Here is a 23,565-nt window from a genome sequence, read left to right on the forward strand (position 1 = left end):
CCCTACAATCTGCCATCCTGTCCAGGTACCTGAGCTTGTTCTTGACGTTGGGAGTCTCAGCTACAATGCCAGCGTACAGCCAGACCTGATTTCCATCTTTGTATTTGGCCACCACTCGACTGCCCACAAACAGCTTGTCAGCAGGAGGGTGGTAATCATAGGCAATATGGTTGCCAGACAGCAGACTCTTTCCTTTGTTGTCAAATTTCACTTTGTACTTCTTTCCTAGACCTGGGTAAAAGACAAACAAAATTAAAACAAAACAAACAGCAACGACACAACTCTAAGTCCTGGCTGCGATGTAGGAGACAAAAGGAAAGGCTTTGGGGAAAGAATCAGCAATGGAGACCTACAGGTTACCTTTCCTTAGGCCTTCCTCTAGCTTGAACATACCAACAGTCTGGATGGCAATAAGGGTGCCCTTGTGCCATGTCTTAGTCCTCTTCTTGCCCAGAATCCGCATGCTGACTATCAGGTCCCCATCTTTGCTCAGTTCTCCAGACATCTGACCCAAGGTTCCTATAGACAGACACACGGAGTTGTTATAAAGAGTGATGTCATAGGTTAGAGAAAGGAAAGGTCAAGAGGGCAGTGGGGTAGGATGGGCATGGAGCTCAGCTGGTGGAGTGCTTACCTAGCATGCACAAAGCCCTGAATTTCAAACTAAGTACTGCAAACACCTGGCATAGTATTTCAGGCCCAAAATCCCAAGTACTCAAGTAGAGAAGGCAGGAGGATCACAAGTTTAAGGTCATCCTCAGCAAAATACACAGCTCAAGTCCAGTCTGGGATATAGAAGACACTATCACAAACAAAGAAGGTAGTATAGAAATAAAGGAAACTGAGGTATTCTATGACCATTAGTCACTTCTGCTGCACTCTTGGAAAAAGGCAGAAACACAAGACACAATTGTTTATGCTAATGGAGAAACAGAACATTAAATACAGAACCTCCCGACATTCCCTATGGCATACCCTACAGCATGTTCCACCACAACCAGCTATCCCTAACTCCTTACTAACAGCAACAGTTAACATCCTGAGCCACCACATCACACAATCAATATCAGACTGACTGTGGACATAAAAATAATATTAAAAGAAGCTGACAATTAGAACAGGATTTTGAGACGCAAAGCTGATTGTCAGTAACATTTCAGAAAGAACGCCCTCTCATTTATGTAGCTACCCCTCAACACTAACCTTTATGTAGATCCTGGGAACTGCTTTTCTTGTTGACAGCATCCATGAATTTCTGGACATCCTGGGCTGATTTTCTTAAGGCAGCCATAGCTTCACGGAGCTGTAGGAAAATGGAAGGAGTGAGGGGAGGGGATGCAGTTATCAGGAGTTAAGACACAATGAGAAGGCCAGGGACTTAGTGAGACAGCACTTGCCTAACATGCGCAGGGACCCCTGGTTCACATCCCTAATGCTGCAAAATAAAATAAAATAAATAAACAGGAAAAAGAATACTATCTGTGAAGAACTTGTCTTCAACAACCAAAAGAGATTCAATTATATTTGGAGGGAGAGAAAATTTGTCAATTTTTCTGCATTTTTTTGCAATATCCACAAGAAGACTGTAACTAATGGGGCTTACTACATGTGAATACATTGAAACTGACTGTATGCTCAGGCCAAACTTTATTCCCACTTTCAAAAGCTTCTTCTATTTTTTTTAAAAGATAGGGTCATCTGAGCTGGGTGGTGGTGGTGTACACCTTTAATCCCAGCACTTAGGAGTTAGAGGCAGGCAGATCTGAGTTGAGGCCAGCCTGGTCTACACAGATCAAGTTCCAGAACAGCCAGGGCAAAACAGAGAAACCATCTGGGGGCGGGGGAGATAGTGTCATCTACATTCCAGGCCTGCCACGAACTTATTAAGGAGCTGATGATGACCTTGAATTTCTGATCTTTCTGCCTCTGTCTCTTCAGTATGGGATTATAGGCACGCACCACCACAAATCTAATGGTGCAGTACTGGAACTGAACCCAAGGCTTGCTGCATGCTAGGCAAGCAGTGTACCAAATGACCAACATTTACAGCCTACCAAATTCATATGTATTCTTTTAAACAAGTAACTGAATTTTTGGATAATTTAAAAAATCTGTCTTAGATTTATTTATGTGTACAAGTGTGTATTTGCCTGTATTTATGTGTACCACTTATGTGCTTGCTGAAGGCAGGACATTAGATTCCCTGGAACTCGAGTTATGGATGGTTATAAGAGATCATGTGGGTGCTGAGAACTGAACCCAGGTCCTCTGCAAGAGCAGTGAGTGCTCTAAGAGTCACAATTCTAGCCATAGATTTATTATTATTATTATTACTATTACTATTATTATTATTATAATAACTAAAGTTTTTGTAGCTCTAACTAGTCTGGAAATCCCTGTGTAAATCAGGCTGGCCTCAAATCCACTGAGATCTACCTCCCTACCTTCCTAGAGCTGAGATTAAAGGTGTGTGCCACCATGCTCAGACAAATTTATTGTTTTTAGGGTTTTGTTTTTGTTTTTTTCGAGACAGGGTTTCTCTGTGTAGCTTTGCGCCTTTCCTAGAACTCACTTTGGAGACCAGGCTGGCCTGGACTCGTCTGCCTCTGGCTCTGCCTCCGGAGTGCTGGGATTAAAGGCGTGCGCCACCACCGCCTATTTTGTTTTTTTTAAGACAGGATCTCTCTACACAGCTCTAGTTGTCCGGGAACTCACTATGTAGACCAAGCTGGCCTTGAATTCCGAGATTCACCTGCCTCTGCTACCCCAGTGCTGGGATTAAAAGTGTGTGGTACCAGGCCTGACTTTGTGTTTTACGTATGTCTGTGTAAGTGAATGTCACTTGTATATAGGTGCCTGCAGAATCCAGGAGAGGGTATTGGCTCCCTTATAGTTAAGTTACAGGCAGTTCAAAGCCTCCCAACATGGTACTGGAAATGAACTCAAGTCCTCTGCAAGAGCAGTCTGCTCTCTTTAAGCATTGAGATACCCCTTCAGCCCAATTTCATGTTTCTTAACTTCCTACAGCCAACCCAACTAACCTTCTGGTCTTTTGGAGTTCTGCTCCCAGCATCACCTGTGGAAGAAAAGAACTTTAATGAGTATACAAATATAAGTACTGGAATTTTCAATGAAGCAGTAATTGAATGAACTCAAATTACAAGTAGGAAAACACTGATAAAGTCTGGGATGGCTGGGTGGTGGTGGATAACATCTTTAGTCCCAACAGAGGCAGGTGGATCTCTGAGTTCAAGGCCAGGCTGGTTTACAGACTGAGTTCCAGGACAGCCAATGCTACACAGAGGGACCCAGTCTCAATAAAACAAAACAAACAAGTCTGGAGATGTAGCTCAATGGTAAAGTGCTTGCATAGCATGCCTAAGGCCCTGGGTTCAATCCCCAACACCGATAAGGAAAACAATATGCTCTAAATAAATACATGTATGAAGATATTGAAGGAAAGCAGGGCTCAATTCCCAGTCCTGGGGACAGAGGGTAGTGAAGCAGATCTGGAAATAAAAATAGTAAATGCCTGCCAGTGCTTACCTCTAGATGAAGTACTGAGGGAGTCTATAACACTTAAGGTATTCACCATCTACTTGAATTTTTTTCTTTCTCTGTCTTTCTTTTTTCTTTTTTCCTTTTTTTGGTTTTTTGAAACAGAGTTTCTCTGTGTAGCCCTGGCTGTCCTGGAACTTAGACTAGGCTAGCCTAGAACTCACAGAGATCTGCCTGCCTCTGCCTCCTGAGTGCTGGGATTAAAGGTGTGTACCACCACTATCTGGCAGCCTATTTGAATTTTTATAGTAATTATTTATTCACACAACTTAACAACAAGAGGAGGCTAATGAACTTGAGCAAATGCTCATTTCCTAGAAGCACTATGCAACAGAACTACTGATGATAACATAAAGTCCCACACTTACACTGTCCACCCCATTAACACCAGGCTACTTAGTGTACATGAAATGTGGCTATTTTATCTAAGGAAAGACATTCTAAAGTTCACTTACTTTAAAAAATTCTTGGGGTTGGGGATTTAGCTCAGTGGTAGAGTGCTTGCTTAGCAAGCGCAAGGCCCTGGGTTTGGTCCTCAGCCCATAAATAAATAAATAAATAAATAATAAAATAAATAAATAAAAATAAATAAAAAATTCTTGTCAGGTGGTGGTGCATACCTTTAATCCTGGTGCTCGGGAAGCAGAGGCAGGCAATCTCTTTGAGTTTGAGGCCAGCCTGGGCTACAAAGCAAGTTCTAGTACAGCTAAGGTTGTTACACAGAGAAACCTTGTCTGGAAAAACAAACACAAAAAACAAATTCTTAATTTAGGTACAATCCATGTGCATGGAGTTCAGTGAATTTTAGTCCATTGATTAGACTGTGACATTATCATGTTGCACTTACTTTCAGAACATTTTCATCAGTCCAAAAAGAAACTCCAGGCTCATTACCCATCATTCCTTTCCTTCCACTTCCCTAAACCCAAGCAACCAGAAATCTACAGTCTGTCTCTATGGATTTGCCTGTTTTGGACATTTCATATAAATGAGTCATATAACATCTGTGGTCTACACAGGTCCGTCTGTTGTAGAACATGTCCGTACAGTTGTACAGCTGAATAGCAGTACCCTACTGTAAGCAGACACCATGTATGCGGGTGAACCTTTCCTCAACCCGTCTGTTTCTATGGTTTAGCAGTCATGAATAATGCTAAAATAAACATTTGTATGCTTTTTTGTTTTTTGAGAGTGGGTCTTCATGTAGCCCAGGCTACATGATATTTATTTACACTGTGTGAAGCTGTATCGTTGTGATTGGTTTAATAGAGCTGAATGGCCACTAGGTAGGCAGGAGAAAATAGGCAGGGCTTCCAGGGAGAGAGAGGAACTCAGGGTTAGAATTCAGGTGGACAGAAGATGCCAACGAGACATGGAGGAAATCGGACATACAGAATGGAGGAGAGGTAAGAACCATGTGGCAGAACGTAGACTAACAGAAACAGGTTAAGTTATAAGAGCTGCTTGGGAATAAGCCTAAGGTAAAGGCCAACCTTTCATAATTAATAATAGGTCTCCGTGACATTATTTCAGGGCAGTCGGTTGGTCCAAAGAAAGTCCAATGAGAGTCAAACACCACCAGACTGGCCTGGTATTTACTATGTAAGTAATACCTTACCTTGACCCCATGACCTTTATGGTGTCACTTCCTGAGTGCGGGTTTTACAGGCATGTAATACAGTTAAAAAGTGGTTCTGATTTACATGTCACCCCATGATGAGTGATGCTGAGAAATCTTATGTATTTATTACTTATTACCATTTACAAACCTACGAAAGCCAGGTGTTATGGCACATGTGTAATCTCAGCATTTAATAGAGAGGCAAAAAGATCAGGAATTTAAAAGTCATGTTTAGTAACACATTAAGTTCTAGGCCTACAAAAAAAATAAAAAAATAAGTTCTAGGCCTGTCTGGGTTACAAAGACCCTGTTCCGGAACAAACAACCCCCGCAACAAACAAAACAAACTTGAAAGTATCCATTAAAAGCATTTGACCCTCCTCATTTTTGAGATAGGGTCTCATTTTGTAGCCCTGGCTGGCTTAGAACTTGCTATGTAGACTAGGCTGCCCTCAAATTCAAAGAGATTCAACTACCTCTGACTTCCAAGTGCTAAGATAAGGGGCATGTACTACCATATCTAGCCTCCAAAACCTTAAAAATAAAATTATTTTCATTGTCATATTATAGAACTCTTTCTATATTTGAGGCCATAGTAGACCTTTCAAATTTTGTCTTTGCTTTTGAGATGGCCTCACTCTGCCAACAAGGCTATCCTGTAACTATGTCATCAAAGCTGATCTTAACTCACAGTAATCTGTTGTGAGATACTGGATTATACAGTGTACAGATATGTCACTGTGTATTGGTTTAATAAAAAGCTAAAAGCTCAATAGCTAGGTTGGAGGTACAGGCAGGACTTCCGGACAGAGAGCACTCTGGGAAGAAGAAAGGGGGAGTCCTCAGCTGGACACAGAGGAAACAGGACATGCAGGAGAGGTAAAAGCCATGTGGCAGCATGCAGATGAACAGAAATGTGTTAAAGAGCTAGTTAGAAACAAGCCTAAGCTAAGGCCAAGCTTTCATAGTAAGTGGTCTCTATGTCATTCTTTGAGAGGTGGCTGGTAGGACAGACAAAGACTCGTTACCATAATCCTTCTACCTGAACTCTGAGTCACTATTTCAAAAAAAAAAAAAGCAAATCCGGTCAGGAGCAACAATCACTGGTAAACATAGGGAGCCTGGAATTCTCATACTTCAACTTTGAGAATGTTATATATGTCAGTCAAATGTTTTACCACTGAGCTATCTCCCCATCACTGATGAAAATGTAAACTAGTATTACTGCTCTGAAAAAACCATGGCAATTATGCCTAATAAGCAAAACATATATTTATTACAATGCCCACAAAAACATTTAAACAAAAATCTTCACAGCAGCATCATTCATAACAGCCCAACTGGAAAGAGCCCAAATGTAGGACAATTCTAGGGAACTGGTGTTCTCCATCTGGATCATGGGGATCTAACTCAGGTCAGAGGGCTTGACGATAAGTACCTTCACTGGATGAACCATTTCCCCAGTCCTGCTCTCAACTCTGGCCAGAGAGCTTCTTTTAGCAGTGGGCAGCAGCAGTTAATGCAGAGACTGGAAACTGGTCAAAGCACTTAGACTAAGCACCCCAGCCTGCACTGCAGAAGGGGGTGGGATGGGGGAGGAGTGCTAGGAAAGGCTGTCTTCTGAATGTGATAGGGAGGACTCTGGGACTCATCAGCTCAGCAGCTCTGGTCACCTACCCTGCACAACATCAAGTCAGTCAACATTCCATCAAGGATGGGGGAGGGGCACCAGGTCCCACCCCTCCCTGAGGAACTATTGGCAGTTAAAGGCTGCTGGGGGAGGGGGAACAAGTTTTCTTCAGGGATGTAGCCACTGGTAAGTCGCCCATGATCCAGTAAAGAACTCCACACTCATGCACGTGCAAGTGTAATGACCACGCGTGAGCCCCCAACCCCAAACAAGACCACTAAGGAGCCAACTTCTGATGTAAGAACAAACGGTTTTATTTATTCTGGCCTAGGCAGGGACCGCCCCGACACCACTTTACAGTAGGTGAAAAGAGGGAAGGTTCCTAGCACCCACTTTAAGGGAAAGATTCACATGCAAAATGTTACATATCTCGGGGGGCTAGGGATGAGGTAAGCATAGGTTGCTAATTGCTAACAGGGTTCAGGGTATCTACAGGGACATAAATTTCTATTCCCTATGTCCTGCTTTTGTTGATACATTCAGATTTATTGTAGACCTATACTCTCTCAAATTCAACTTCTGGTCAACTGAGCCCATTACTCTTTATATCTTGTTTTGCCAAGTCTAGGATACACAGACTTTTTGTCCCAGCCTTATCTTTCCCATAGGTTCAATTTTCGGTCAGTTCAAAAAAAAAAAAAAAAAAAAAAAAAAAGAAACCGCTGGTCAGCAAATACCTCTAGAGGAAGAAGGGGGGAGGGGAAGGAAGGCCTTTCAAGATGGCTACTAATTTCTCCCTTTCAGCTACTAATTTCTCCTTTTCACAAGCAACTCTAAACTCAGTGGATTAGAAAATAAAAATTAGTCGGGTGGTGGTGGCACAAGCCTTTAATCCCAGCACTCGGGAGGCAGAGCCAGGCAGATCTCTGTGAGTTCCAGGCCAGCCTGGTCTACAGCGCGAGATCCAGGAAAGGCACCAAAGCTACACAAAGAAAAAAAAAGTTGAAAGGGGAAAGAAAGTTAATTGGGAAGAGGAAAGATTACAGATAGTCTTGGAGACAGTTAAGAGTGGGGAGTGAGGCGTATGAAAGTGTCCAAGGCTAAACAGGAAATTATTAAGTGTTTATATACTAAGTTTGGTGATGAACACCTATGCTCTTGGTACTTGGGAGTTAGAGGTGGGAAGATTAGGAGTTGAAAATAATTCCCCATCATGTAGTGAGTTCAAGGCCAGTCTGAGTTATAATAAGTGTCTAAAAACAAAAACCCAAAACTAGCCGGGCGGTGGTGGTGCACGCCTTTAATCCCAGCACTTGGGAGGCAGAGCCAGGCGGATCTTTTTGAGTTCGAGGTCAGACTGGTCTACAGAGCGAGATCCAGGAAAGGTGCAAAGCTACACAGAGAAACCCTGTCTCGAAAAACCAAAAAACAAAACAAAACAAACAAACAAAAAAGTAAAAACTATAAAAAAGAGCCAGGTATGGTGGTACATGCCTAAAATAATTACAACACTTGGGAGGAGGAAGCAGGAAGGCCTGCTATGGCTGCATAGTGTGTTTGAGATCAACCTGGACTTCATGAGACTTGGTCTCAAAAGAACATTCACTAAGAAATGAATGAATAATGAAAATCTGGTGCATATGTAAACGGAGTATTATTCAATCTAAAGAAGAATGAAATCACATTTTTAGGAAAATGGAGGGATTGGTGATCCAAGACACAAACAAGCACAACACACCCACTCAAATATAGGATGACAGTTGATGTAACTAACAGAGATATCATCTGTCAGACTGCGTATGCCCATATAGAAGGGAATATGATAGTCTGCACAGCATATGCACATGAATTATGCTGCAGCCTACTGCACTGGCCTGCTGCTGGCCCTCAGGCTTTTCAACAGGTTTGGCATGGACAAGATGTTAGCATTCTGGCTAGCTCCTTGGGGACCCACCCAGCGTCCTGTCATCTTATGTAAAGTCCCCTTTAAGAGAAAACCCCTCCCCCTTCTCTCCTCTCCTCTTTCCTCTCTCCCTCTCTCCTTCCATGAGGCTGGACACCTCCATTTCTCTCTCTTCCCTCCTCCCTCCCCCTTTAATAATAAACCTTTCCATGTGGATGTCCTGTCTGCATGCATAACTTTCCACCGGGCCATGGTGCTGCCTGCCTGCCGCATCTATCTGCATGATGTGCTTTTCATCTTGGCTCAAACCCGCCAAGGGTGCCGCACGCTGTTTAACAAGATCTATGACGGGCAAGTGGAGGTGACTAAAGAGGAATACGGTGTAAAAAGCACTGATGGTCAGTCTGACGCCTTCACTTGCTATTTGGATGCAGGTCTTGCCTGAACTACAACTGGCAATAAAGTTTGTGGGGCCCTGAAGGGAGCTGTGGATGGAGGCTCGACTACCCCTCACTGTACCACACAATTCCCTGAGTAGGCTTCAGAAAGCAAGTTTGGTGAAGTCCATCAGAGGCACAGCATGGGTCAGAATGTTGCAGACTACATGCATACCAATGGAGGAAGACGAAGATGCTTATAAGTAACAGTTTTTCTCAGTTCATAAAGAGCATCGTGACTCCAGACATGGTGGAGAAGATGCATATGAAAGCTCATGCTGCTAGCCGAGAGAATCCAGACTATGAGAAGAAGCCTAAAAGAGAAGTGAAGAAGAGGTGGAAACACCCCAAAATGTCTGTTGCCCAGAAGAAAAACTGAGATGCTCAAGAGGGCAAGCTTCCTCAGAGCTTAGGAACAGGCTGTTGAAAACTAAAGCAATTTTCTATTAAGTTTTTTTTCATAAAAACAAAGTTACTGACCAAGCAGGAAAAAAAAAATCAAATGAATAATGAAAATCTGGTAAGTGGAGTATTATTCAACCCTAAAGAAAAAATGAAATCACGCGCTTTCAAGAAAATAGAAGGACTTAGAATGGGTATTAAACGAGGTCCCTCAATCTCAGAAAGGAAAGAAAAACATTTCTTCCTCATACTTGGACCTTAGACTATAATGTATACAATGTAACATACACATATAATATGTAACAAATGTACATATAGGTACAGCATAGCATGTAGAAAGGAGGACAGGAAAGGGTAACACTAGGTGATAAGAATGGAATGCTGGTGAAAGAAACAGAAGATCTTTCTTTTTTCTTTTTACTTTCCAAGACAGCATTTCTCTGTGCAGCCCTGGCTATCCTGGAACTTACTTCGTAGACCAGGCTGGCCTTGAACTCAGAGATCCACCTGCCTCTGCCTTCTGCCTCCCGAGTGCTGGGATTAAAGGCGTGCACCACTACAAATGGCTAAGGCTAACTTTTTCTTCTTTGAACTCTGTCACGAATTTTTCAGTTTTTGTTTTGTGTGTGTATGTGTGCCTTAACAAAAGTACAACTGAGAGTGTATGTGTGTGGTCTTAGGTATATAAAAGTATAGTTGAGGCCAGGCATGGCGCACATGCCTTTAATTCCAGCACTTAGAAGGCAGAGGTAGGCAAATTTCTTTCTCTCTCTCTCTCTCTTTTTTCGGTTCTTCGAGACACGGTTTCTCTGTGTAGTTTTGGTACCTGTCCTGGATCTCTCTCTGTAGCCCAGGCTGGCCTTGAATTCACAGAGATCCGCCTGGCTCTGCCTCCTGAGTGCTGGGATTAAAGGCTGGTAGGCAAATTTCTAAGGCCAGTCTTGTGTACATACTGATTTCCAGGTCAGCCAGGGCTACTAGTGAAACCATGTCTCAAAAGAAAATAATTGACAGTCAAAAGTGTAAAATCCAAAATGAAGCTCCATAGCTTCAGAATGGCTATTCTACTGTACAGAAATTCATATACAGACATTTGATCTGGACTGTGTTAATCTAGCTGCACGATGATTTTTATTTCCATGTTCTTTACGCTAAAGTGATTTTGATTTTAAAACTAAGTGTCAGGATACACACTGTAAGTTTCTAGTTATATCTATAAGTGACAAAAGTATGGAGAAGGCAAGATCAGTAATTGTTAGAGGTGACCATGAAAAGTGAGGCAAATAGATCAAAGGAATATTGTGAAGTGATACAAATTTTCTAAGCTTGGATTATTACATAAATGTACTAAAACTCAAATCATATAGCTACATGTATGTTTTTTAAAAAGATTTATTTATTTATTAATTAATTATGCACACAGTGTTCTGCCTGCATGTTTGGTGAATGCCAGAAGAGGGAACCAGATCTCATTACAGATGGTTGTGAGCAACCATGTGGGTGCTGAGAATTGAACTCGGCTTCTGGAAGAGCAGCCAGTGCTCTTAACCTCTGAGCCATCTCTCCAGCCCCACATGTGTATGTTTTATGTTACATGACTAATACCTTAATGCAATCCCATATAACAGAAATCCTAGCACACAGGAGGCAAAGGGAGGTGTTTCACTTTTGAGTTTGAGGCCAGTCTGGTCTATGTAGCAAGTTCTAGGACAGCCAGGACTACATAGTTGAGACTCTATCTCAAAAAACAACAAAAGGCTGGGGAAATGGCTCAGCAATTGGGAGAACTGGCCAATCTTCCAGAGGACACAAGTTTGAGTCCCAGCACACACAAGGAGGCTGACAACCAGACAAGACTCAGTTTCAGGGGATCCTATGTCCTCTTCTCGCCTCTATGGATACTGGGCACACACATAGTAGACATGGCAGACATACACACCTGTATGCAAAGTATCGATACAAGAAAAAAAAAAAAACAACAACCCACCACACTTAAGAGAAAAATAAAAACAAAACATACGGCCGGGCGGTGGTGGCGCACGCCTTTAATCCCAGCACTCGGGAGGCAGAGGCAGGCGGATCTCTGTGAGTTCGAGGCCAGCCTGGACTACCAAGTGAGTTCCAGGAAAGGCGCAAAGCTACACAGAGAAACCCTGTCTCGAAAAACCAAAAAAAAAAAAAAAAAACCAAAAAAAAAAAAAAAAAAAAAAAAACAAAACAAAACATACACCGCCCCCCCAAAAAACCCACAACAGCTAAAAAACAAAGAAAAAACAAAAAGCAAACAAAAGACAAAACCAACTGTTATAGAGTCCAAATAAATGCTAAATTTACCTATTAAGGTAAGCCATAAGCCACAGAATTTGATGTGTTGGCCCATGTCTGTAATCACAGTACTTAGAAAGCAGAAGTACTGCTACAAGTCTGAGGCTAGAATGCTCTACTTGATGAGTTCTACACCAGCCAGATACAGTAAAATCATTCATATCTTAAAATAAAAGTACTAGAGAGATGGCTCAATGAAGAAAGTGCTTGCCACAAAAGTCCCAAGTCCTACAGTTTGGATCCTCAGAGCCCAAACCTGTAATCCTAGTACTCACAAGGTAAAGACACATTGTAAGGTGGCACTCTACATAAGATAAAACTAGCAAGCTCCAGGTTCAGTGAGACCCTCACTCCATAATAAAGTGAAGGAAGAAAGCTGTAAACCTCTGAATTCTACATGTAAGTACACTTACATACATACATGTACCCACATACCAAAACATGCATATGAGCATATATACTGTGACCATTAATGTCAAATTCACAAAATTTATTTATTTATTTATTTATTTATTTTTGGTTTTTCGAGACATGGTTTCTCTGTGTAGCTTTGTGCCTTTCCTGGAACTCACTTGGTAGCCCAGGCTGGCCTCGAACTCACAGAGCTCCGCCTGCCTCTGCCTCCCGAGTGCTGGAATTAAAGGCGTGCGCCACCACCGCCCAGCCAAAATTTAAAATTACTTGGGAAATGCACTCTGTGAAAGCCAATGGGGAATTACTTTGATTGTGTAGAGATGGAAGGACCTGCCCACCATGGGTGGCTATCATTCCCTAGACTTCACTAAGAGAAAAGAGCTAGCTGAGCAGCAGCATGAGGTATTCTCTCTCTGTCCCAGACTTGGGACACAATGTGATCAGATGTTTCAGGCTCCTGTCACTGTGACCCCACCATGAGGGACTATGATCTGGAAATGTGAACCAGAACAATCCTCCTTTCCCTTCAACTGATTTTGTCAGAATATTTTATCATAGTAACTGAAAAAGAAATTAAGACATAGGCAAACCACATATAAACACATGGGAACAAAACAGAAGAGAAATAAACTTTATCGGAAACGGGAAAAGGAAGCAGTCAGGATATAGCACACAGGGAACATTATGGTACTAATAACACTTGCTTTTTTCTATTATAAGACAGGCAATTTGGTAATCAAATTGTTGATGATATGTTTCCTTATTTACTACCTGCTCATCTTCTAGAATTATAGTTTCCATTCTAAGAACTAACGTATGTACTTTCTTTCTTTCTTTCTTTTTTTGGTCTTTTTCAGACAAGCTCTCACTGTTTAGCTCTGATGTCCTGAACTCACAGACATCTGCCTGCTTCTGCTTCTGGAGTGCTGGGACTAAAAGTGTATGCCACCACGCCAGGCCCACTCTAAGAATTTTCTAACTAAAGCTCATCATTTACCTGAATCAATACTGAGGACATCATCATCTTCATCGGGAATCTCAATTATTTCTGTGGGCTGGGAAGCTTCATCCTCCGAGCTACTGTCATGATACTGTAGTCCCAGCTTAGAGTAGAAATCCTTCACCAAAGACTCACAATTAATCACGGCCCTAATATTGGAACACATTAGAAAAGATCAAAGTCAGGGGAGAAAGTAAGGTATTAGAGCATTAGAATTTATATACATTTATGAAATGCTAAGCCTAGGAGCTCACACCTGTAATCCTAGCACTTAGGAGCTTGAGGTACCAGAACTGCCCACGTTTGAGGTAAAAAACATACATGTAACTATATGATTTGAGTTTTAGTACATTTATGTAATAATCCAAGCTTAGAAAATTTGTATCACTTCACAATATTCCTTTGATCTATTTGCCTCACTTTTCATGGTCACCTCTAACAATTACTGATCATATATAATGAGTTCAGGGCCAGCAAGGCCTAAAGAGTGGCAAACTTTTAAAACAGCAACAACAAAACAGTAACAAAAAAATTATATATATTTAAGTATAGACTGTCTGCCCTACATGTTCCAAAGTATCTACTTAGCATGCTTGTTTCCAAGCAATTATTACATGAAACAACTTGCCAGAGTTGTATCTTTCCACCTGCTGGAAGTCAGATGACCAGCCCTAATTATCTATATGGATTTGGGAACTAAGAACAGGGTATTAAATAGTGGCTTAATTTCTCCAGGCAGGATGGCACACAACTTCACCTTTAATCTCAGGAGCAAAGGCAGGTGAATCTCTGTGAGTTCGAAAACCAGCCTCATCTATATAGTGAGTTCCAAGGCAGTCAGAGCTATGTAAAGAGACTCTGAATCAAAAAAAGGAAAATAGGGGCTGGAGAGATGGCTCAGCAGTTAAGAGCACTGGCTATTTTTCCAGAGGACCCAGGTTCAATTCCCAGCATCCACATGGCAGCTCACAACTGTCTCTAACCCCAGTCCAATGAGAGAGAGAGAGAGAGGGGCGGGAGGGGGGGGGGGGGGAGGCAGGGAGGGAGGGAGGGGGAGAGAGAGAAGAGGAGAAATAAATAAATAAATAAAGTGGCATCAGTTCAACTAGTTCATCAGTAATCCAAATTCCCCCTAAGTGCAATACTAACATTATCTACCTGGTATTCTGAAGTTGCAGTGGCAATCTGAAACAGATATTCTGGAGGAATTAGGAATTTATTAATGTTACACAGTTACAGACAGCAAGTTGAGAGGTTGAGGATGTAAACTCAACCAGTAGGATGATTGCTGCTTAGCTCTTGGTGCTATCCCAAACACAACATAAATTGGGCATGCTGGTCCACACCTATATCCCAAGAACTCAGGATGTAAAATGGCAGGATGATCAAGAGGGTGGAGATCATGCTCAGCTACAAAGCAAATTCCAGGCCACACTTTGGTACTGGTGAGACCCTAACAGAGCAACCAAACAAAAGCTAGACTGCTTTTACTGCAGCACCTGGGAGGCAGCAGCAGGCAGATCTCTGCAAGTTTCAGGCCAGCGAAGGCTAGATACTGAGATCCTGTCTCACAACAAAAAGAAAAACAGTGCTGGGTGGTGGTGGCACACGCTTTTGATCTCAGCACTCCGGGAGGCAGAGGCAGGCGGATCTCTGTGAGTTTGAAGCCAGCTTGGTCTACTGAGTGAGTTCCAAGACAGCCAGGGCTACACAGAAAAAAAACTGTCTCAAAATACTCCCCCCCCCACCAAAAAAAAAAAGGAAAATAGAAAACAGCAACTCCACAACCCTCACTTCCCGGCGATCTTACTAAGAAAACAGTTTCAGTACAGGAGGAACACAAAGGAATTCAAGCCTTTACCCTCCCACTGCTGACCATGTACCAGCTACCGTATACACAGGGGGAAAGTGTTCTTTACCCTCCCACTGCTGACCATGTACCAGCTACCGTATACACAGGGGGAAAGTGTATGCTGTAACTCTGCTCTATAAACCCTGAGGAAGTGGAAGGTCCCACCTGACTCAACTCTGCCATCAACAATCACCCTAGCAAGCCTGCAAATGGACACTAACTTTGGCTTCCACGAGTCCTTACCTGGATGCATCATCAAGTAGCTGGTCAACATAAGCCACCTCAGACTCTTTCTGAACCACCCACGTCTCCAACTCCGCTAGCTGCTTCTTCCGCTGCTGTATACAGTCCATCTTTTCCAGTTCTTCATCAATGAACTGACGAAGTTCCTCCATGGAGATGCCCAGCTCTTCAACCACGGCCTGCTGCAGCTCGGCAATGTCTTCAGAGTCAGCTGCAGCTGGTGCTGCATCCAAACTGATGCACCCAGGGAGGGAGGACATGCTTTGGCCCTGTGCAGAACAAGAAACAAAACTGACCCTAAGCTCAACTCTCAGACAATTTCAGTCTCGTAGTGAAACGCACCCCTATCCTGTGACCTCTTATTCACATAGTCTGTCCTCTCTCCTCCTTCTCCGGAACGCGATCCGGAGGTTTTCTAGGGAAAGTCACCTTCTCACACAGACCAACGGGCCTGAATAAGAACTAAGAGCTTAGAGGGCTTGGAGAACACCAATATGCATAGGGAACTACTCAGAACAAGGTTTCAGAAAACTGAGGAGTGCTTCTCTCCAAGGTAGTTCTGTGAGCTAACCTGTCCCTGGTTAACTAGAAAGACGACTCTGTCTACACTGTCCAATCGGAAGTAGCCCGGCCACCTGGGGACAGCTGGTCCGAGTTAACTAATTCCCTCTCGGCTCCTTCACTGCTTTCCTCACGTTACTTCGCTTCCCTGGGGGAGGTAACTCCTGCGACCAGGCAGGGGGATGGCTGCACAGGCCAAGGGGTTCTCAGCTGCGCCCGGCCCCGGATTCTAGCCCAGCTTAAGCCAAGGAGAGGAGAAAGGAAGGAAAGGCGGACAGACAGACAGACAAGGTCTTTCCTACGTGACCGAGCAAAGCTTGCAGCAAAGGCGACCACCCGACATCCACGCTCCAGAGGACGCGCGCGGTCCGGCTGCCGGGCCCACGAAGGGAACGCGGCGGCCCCGGGGCAGCTCCCGCGCCTCACCGTGGCCCGGCCTCACGCCCACCCGCGGCCGCCGCCGCCTCAGACCCGCCCGCCCGCCCCCACCTTCTCCGCTCCCCGCCGAGTTTCTCCACACGGCCGCCACCTCCCAGAGGAACCATCCCGGCTCCACCTCAGCCCACCTCCGTCCGTCCTCTCCGCAACCCGGGCTCCCAACCACAAGGGCTGTGTCTCTCCACACGGACCCCAGATTTCGCCTCCAGGGCTCGGCCTCGCCGACAAACACAACACACGACGGGAGAGGCAGCGGGCGTGGGGAAACAGCGTGAGGGAGACAAGGGGGAAAAGCAAAAGGGAGGCCCGGAAGCAATGTCGCGGGCCCTTCCGGTCCCCGGGACGGTAGCCCCAAGGGGTCAAATTTCATAGTTTGATGCTGCCGGATACGAGCTGTGGGAAACTAAGATTACGCATGCGTCAAGCAGGGCACTTCCGGAGAATGAAGGGTGGGCTAATGGGTCTTTGTCAGGAATGTTTTACTGGACCTTCTCCCCAACTAGCAGCCAAAAATAGTTTATTGTTTTGAAGACTTTTTTTTTTTTTTTTTGGTTTTTCGAGACAGGGTTTCTCTGTGTAGCTTTGCGCTTTTCCTGGAACTCACTTTGTAGCCCAGGCTGGCCTCGAACTCACAGAGATCCGCCTGGCTCTGCCTCCCGAGTGCTGGGATTAAAGGCGTGCGCCACCACCGCCCGGCGAAGACTTTTTTTTTAAAGCTGTTATTCTTAGTAAAATTAATGGGTGTTCATTTCAGGAAGTTTGAAAACTACAAATAAACAGAAAAAAAAATCAAAATTCCACCGAGATTATGTGGTCTTTGGTCCTTCACAAGTCTTTTTTTTTTTTTTTTTAACTCATGAGGGCAGTTGACTTCCCATTGGTTGTTTCATTTGTTACTTCTTCAAAAAACTCCAGGGGCCTGGCTTCTAATCAGGAGAGATGGATGGGCTGACAATGCAAATGAAGAGTGGAAAAGTGAAGTATGGCTAACTGTGTGGCCTACAGCTTTTAGCAAGTATTTTTTTTTTGTCAGTGTTGATTTTATTTATTTATTTTTTAATGCCGAATGCCGTTTATTGAAGGAGGGAGGAGGTCTTAAATACAGGCTTACATCACAATGGGAGAACCCCAGAGGGCAGAAGTTGGCTACCAATGTTTTACAATCTTGCATCTAAGCTGTAACGCCCATTATGCAGGATACACAGACAAGGAACTTCCCTTAAGCATTCAGGAGGGTGGAACCCAGCAGGGAATTAGCATAGGGAAGGATATCAAGGTCAAGGTCAGCAAGCAAGGCAACAGTTACCCAAAATGGGGGCCAGGGCCCTACAGGTCCCCCCTTTTACTAAAAAATGAGCTTCTGACTTAGGTTGCGTGGGACATCAGCAGGTCACCTTACCCATCATGGTGATGCCTGCCCAGGCCACACAGGTGCTCTGTCTTAGGTTGGTGAGCGCCCTCCAGGTATTACCTGTCTCTGAATACTCATTATCATACAGGCTCAATCGTGTGTGAGCTGCAGAGTTAACTGCTGCCAAAGATCTCAAAGTGGTGCTGGGCTTGCAATCTGTGTGTTCGACACAGAAAAGACCAACAGAAGTCCTAACCCACCCATAGCCAGTAGGCTAAAGGCAACTGAGCCATTCCCTTCCTTAACAAGCCTTACTGCAGATTGGAGTCCTTGTAAGATGGCATCCTAAAAGCAAATGGAACATCAGTTTATAAATTTATAACTTTCAAAGCCAATCAAAATATATATAACTATTGAATTAAATTTATCATGCTCAATAGAATGAAAGATTAACTAACTGTGGTAGCTACTTTTGCTGCCAGGGTCTCCACTGTGCTAGCTGTAGTAACCAATCAGCAGCAGCGGTGGCCGCCACTGCTATAACAGCAACAACGGCAGCAGTGATGTCAAAATCTCTTCTGGAGTGTGTGGGCATCCACTGACATGGATGCAACTCCAGGAACACGAACTGCCAAGGCTCATCTTTCTTGATCCCAGCATGACTTAAGCAGGCAGCTCTGCAAAAGAACAACTAAGAACCATAAAGAAAAAACAGGCAGGCTGGAGAGATGGCTCAGAGGTTAAGAGCACTGACTGTTCTTCCAGAGGTCCTGAGTTCAATTCCCAGCAACCACATGGTGGCTCACAACCCTCTGTAATGAGATCTGGTGCCTTCTTCTGATCATACATGCTGTATACATAATAAATATATAAATCTTAAAAAAAATAAAGAAAAAATAGGCAGCTCTCAAGGAGCAGATCTAATGGTCTCATAATGGCTACATTCAGGCTCACAAATTTTAAGATATCTTCGAAAGGGCCTAAATGTATTTCAGGAGGCCAATAAATGTTGCACAGAGCCACTCCTGAAACGTAGGTACTACACCAGCTTGAAGAGGATTGCTTCACAAGTCTTTAGTGTGTGTCTGTGTGATGTACAAAGGGGCTCTTGTTTTTTGTTGTTTTTAAATTTTATTTGGTGTGATAGGTGATTTGCCAATAAGTTATGTTTCTCATGGTTCTTATCTGATGCTTCATCTGCTTCTCTCAATATAGCTTCATTGCTTAAATGCCTGTTTTGTGTCTTTAAGACTCTCAAGATCAGCCTTTCTTTAGAAGTTTCTTTCAAGCTGGGTGGTGGTGGCACACGCCATTAATCCCAACACTTAGGAGACAGAGATAGGAGGATCTCTGTGAATTCGAGGCCAGCCTGGTCTACAAAACAGCTAGGACTGTTGCACAGAGAAACTCTGTCTGGACACCCTCCCGCCCCCCCCCCCCAAAAAAAAAAGTTTCTTTTGGTTTTTTTTCTCCTCTTGTGGTTCTTCCTCCTCTGGTTTTACTCAGGCCTTGGTTCTTCCTTAGAGTTTGGTTCAGATATCTTTCCTGGGTTTCCTTCCTTTTTGAGGGGTGCAACATGGGGTTTCACCTTGTGTGTGTTTCTCTTGCTTCTTTCTTTACTTCTCTCTGCCTAGTCATCTTTGAATGCAAGCACTTTCAGTGAAGAGCTGACCAGGAAAGCTCCCCTCTCCCTTTTTTTTTCCCCTCAAGGAATGCTAAGAACAGCACAATAGATAAACTGCCAACTTAAAGTAAACTGTCCTCTCCTTCCACTGCCCTCTCATAACCCTACCTGCAAGGCTAAAGGAAGCTGATACACAGAAACAGAGAGCAGATTCAAGATCTTTGGGATTTATCCTAGTGGTTTTAATGTTTTAATATAGGGTCTTAACATGTAATTTTATCTGTCCTGGAACTTGTAGACCAGATAAAGATCTGTCTCTGTTTTCCATATGCTGGATTAAAGGTATGAACACCATGCCCTTTGATATATATATATATATATATATATATATATATATATATATATATATATATATATATATATATATATATATATATACACACATACATACCTGTGTTTGGGTATTTGAAAGAAAATGGCCCCCAAAGGGCATGCTACTATTAGGAGGTATGGCCAAACTGGAGTAGGTGTGGTCTTGTTAGAGGAAGTGTGTTAGTGTGGAGGCAGGTTTTGAGGTCTCATATTTGCTCAAGATACCACCCAGTGTCTGAGACTACTTCCTCTTACCTGAAAGATGTAGTACTCTGTTGTTGGTTTTTATTCTTTGACTCTTTTGGGGGCCTGCCATCCAGCTCCCAAATAAATACACAGAGGTTTATACTTTCTTATGAATGCCTGGCATTAACTTGGCTTGTTTCTAGCCAGCTTTTCTTAACTTAAATTATCCTGTATATCTTTTGCCTCTGGGCTTTCACCTTTCTCTATTTCTTTTCTTTTCTTTCTTTCTTTTTTTTTTGAGACAGGGTTTCTCTGTGTAGTTTTGGTGTCTGTCCTGGATCTCTCTCTGTAGACCAGGCTGGCCTCGAACATCCACCTTTGTGACAGAAATTGGTGACGGGACTGTAAGACCTGAGTAAGATGTCAAAACAGAATAGGTAGCTTCTGTGTCCAAAAGAAAGTCATTGGACTTCCCCATTACCTGTAGCGTCACCTTAGGCTCAGAGAGGGCAGTGGATTAAGCAGGTCACTTCTCCGCCAGTAGACAGAGCATGTCCTCCTAGGCAGCATGGGGTCAGGGCACTACCATGACCAGTGGCCCTGCTTGTTACATTTGAAGCAAGTTTTTGGTGGAGTTGACTTGGGCTGGGGATGGAGCCTCATGGCCGTCTTCCCTTGTACTCCTCGTGGGGGCCCTGGTGGCCTCAGGGCAGCTGCTAAAGTTTGGGCTTGGAGCATGTTCTGCTGCAGCCTTCTGTATCAGGCTGACTCTGCTGTCATTCCCCAGCATTAAAAACTTCAAAAGCCATTTTCACCAGTTCCTGTAGGGGAGTTAGGGGATCCTCCTCAGCTTTTTAAATTTTTTTCTTTTAAGATTCATTTATTTATTATGTATACAGTGTTCTGCCTACATATATGCTTGCAGGTCAGAAGAGGGCACCAGATCTCATTATGGATGATTGTGAGTCATCACGTGGTTGCTGGGAATTGAACTGGGGACCTCTGGAAGAGCAGCCAGTGCTCTTAACTGCTGAGCCATCTCTCCAGCCCTAATTTTTTTTTCTAATATCTGGTGCTGACTGAGAAATGAAGAAGGCAGGAGTCTGGCAAGACTGAGTATGAGAAGAAACCAGGGAAGATCTGGCCTTGTTAGGCCAGTGTGTAGGCTGAGGCACTGGGACATAGGGGGAGGGGAGGACAGAAAGGAGGGAAAGGAGGAGGAATTTGGTCTTAGATTTGTGGCCCCAGAGGAGGGGGTTGGGTTGGTAGAGTTTGGGGGAGCTAGGGGAGGGGTCAGTGTCTCCAGCAGTGAATGGACTGGTGCTGAGACACTGGCCCCTGTAGGGAGGATGGGAATGCAGAACCTGAAAACAGTGGACTTAGGGCAGTTCTGTAGCCCCAATTTGAATAGATTTTGTAAAAGTCCCCACAGGGGCATTTGGGGATCAGGCTTTGAATGGCAAGTGCCCTTTCTCAAGTCTAGGCTACCACAAGGCATCCACTGTGGTAAGTCTTGGGTCAAAAAATGGGCGGTGGTGTGGGGGGCAAATCCCCTTCAACAGAATGTCTTCTGGAGAAGGGGTCTGGAACAAAGGCAGCCCTTTGCTCCAGAATGGATCAGGGGCCTGGTGCGGCCATGTCTTTGTCAGGACATCCCAAAAAAGAAGAGGCCCTGGGCCTCCTAGGCAATGGCTTGAAAAGGAAACTTACCCAGCAGGGAGCCGATCTCAGTCTGTGGGAGAGCAGAGCAGGTGTCAGGGAGAGGGTGTTTTCCCACCATGCAGCCCTGGGCCAGTGGGGAAAAATCAGCACCCCTCAGTGGAGCCTCCAGATAAGTCTTTGCACCCTGAAGGCCTCTCCACCAATGCAGCACACCGTATCAGACCAAATTGGAAAAGCCCAGGTTTAATGGGTAAAGCGCCTGGGTGATTCCTGGTGCCTCAGTAGGAGAAGGAGCCAAGAAACTGGAAGAACCACAGGTCTGTTTTCTGGGATACAGCTTATATACCCTGTGGGAGTGGTCTTGAGCCTCTCTTGGGGAGGAGTTTGGTGGGCATTGAAGGGGTGGGTTTGGGGAGGAGCTTTGTTTGGCAGGCTTTAAAGGGACAGGTTTGGGGAAAGAGGTGGTAGAGGGGAGTTGAGGTAGATCTTCCACCAGAACAGTTATCAGGTGTCTTATGCTTCAAGGCCTCTACTAGATGTTTTGAGAATTTAGGAAATGTTTTTACTTGTCTGTATTTTACCTTTAACCATGGTGTCCTTGAAGGGGGAGGTCTTTTTCCTCTCCTCCTGCTGGTATATAAAAAGCCCATGAGGAATAAATTCAAGGTGACTGTGGTATTGACCCAGAGCCCTCCCAAAGCGATCCTGTGTCTTTGTCTTTTCCTTTTACATCTACATCTCTATTTTTCATATCTATTATTTCTCTTTTCTTTTTCTTTTGTTTTGTTTTGTTTTTTTGAGATGGGTTTCCCTGTGTAGTTTTGGTGCCTGTCCTGGATCTTGCTCTGTAGACCAGGCTGGCCTCGAACTCACAGAGATCCACCTGCCTTTGCCTCCCGAGTGGCGGGATTAAAGACATGCCCACTGCACCTGGTATTGGTTGGATTATGCTCTCATTGGTTAAATTCTTCCATCTTTCCAGCATGGGAGAAGAAGGAAAGGGGAATTGTGGAGGGAAACAAGATGGTATTTGGGAGCACCATATCTCCCACCGAGTGCTGGGATTAAAGGCATGTGCCACCACCGCCCGGCCAAATCTGAATTTTTGTAGGACCTCCAGGTAATTTATTGAGTTGAATTTGAGCAACTAAGTAGGAATGGCAGGCCTGAGTTGTATTGCCATTTGTTATAGGTCAGTAAATCTTATTAGTAGGAAGCCAAGTTGGGCACGGCGGCCTATGCAAGTAATATCAGCACTTTGGAGGTGGAGGCAGGAGGATAAAGAGTTCAAGGTTATCCGTCTTTGGTTACACTTTTAGTTTGAAGCCAACCTGGGGGAGGCAGGAGAAAGAAAGAAAGAAAGAAAGAAAGAAAGAAAGAAAGAAAGAGAGAGAGAAAGAAAGAAAGAGAGAGAGAAAGAAAGAGAGAAAGAAAGAGGAGAAAAAAGGAAAAGAAAAGAAAAGAAGGAAAGAAGAAAGGAGAGGGAAACTGTAGATGTCTGTTTCCAGAAATTGGTAAAATCATGGCATACTCACACAATAACATACTTTTTATCTGTTTTTAGGGAAAAAAAACCAAGGGAGTAGGATGAGGTTCTGTTGGTATAGTACTAGCCAAACAAAAGGGATGCCTGTAGTGCAGTCTTCGTGATTAATCGCAACAGTGGAAACGGTGACCCCGTCTCTCTACAAGCATGAGGACCTGAGTTTAATCTCCAGAACCCATGTGTCCTTCTTAGGGTGTCTATGGTAGTGATAAGACATGGCCAAAAGCAATTGTGTGCAGGATGACAGTGTTTGTTTTAGCTTACAGTTCCACATTCTAGTCCATTATGAAGGGGAGTTAGAGAAGGAACTCAAGACAAGAACCCAGAGGCAGGAACTCATGCAGAGGCCTTGGAGGAACTATGCTTCCTGGCTCACTCCTCATGCCTTGCTCAGCCTGCCTTCTTATATAACCAAGGACCAGCAGCCCGGAGGTAACACT

At 44.0% G+C, this 23,565-nt stretch overlaps 1 protein-coding gene and 1 pseudogene across 1 annotated transcript in view; one reads left to right on the top strand and one right to left on the bottom strand.

The window, feature by feature from the left end:
• Setdb1 (SET domain bifurcated histone lysine methyltransferase 1) overlaps positions 1–16,715 on the bottom strand; it is a 38,920-nt gene extending 22,205 nt beyond the window's left edge. Inside the window, 7 exon segments of the mRNA XM_052730163.1 lie at positions 30–231; positions 394–519; positions 1,204–1,303; positions 3,042–3,076; positions 13,288–13,439; positions 15,386–15,654; positions 16,513–16,715. Of these exon segments, the coding sequence (XP_052586123.1) occupies positions 30–231; positions 394–519; positions 1,204–1,303; positions 3,042–3,076; positions 13,288–13,439; positions 15,386–15,645 (875 nt within the window). The 5' untranslated portion in view covers positions 15,646–15,654; positions 16,513–16,715.
• LOC128105200 (60S ribosomal protein L5-like) lies at positions 7,525–9,583 on the top strand (annotated as a pseudogene).
• Positions 16,716–23,565: the final 6,850 nt, after the last annotated feature.

The sequence above is a fragment of the Peromyscus californicus genome, unplaced genomic scaffold (genome assembly GCF_007827085.1).
Source record: "Peromyscus californicus insignis strain IS unplaced genomic scaffold, ASM782708v3 Scaffold_9__1_contigs__length_137607984, whole genome shotgun sequence".
Taxonomy (NCBI): domain Eukaryota; kingdom Metazoa; phylum Chordata; class Mammalia; order Rodentia; family Cricetidae; genus Peromyscus; species Peromyscus californicus.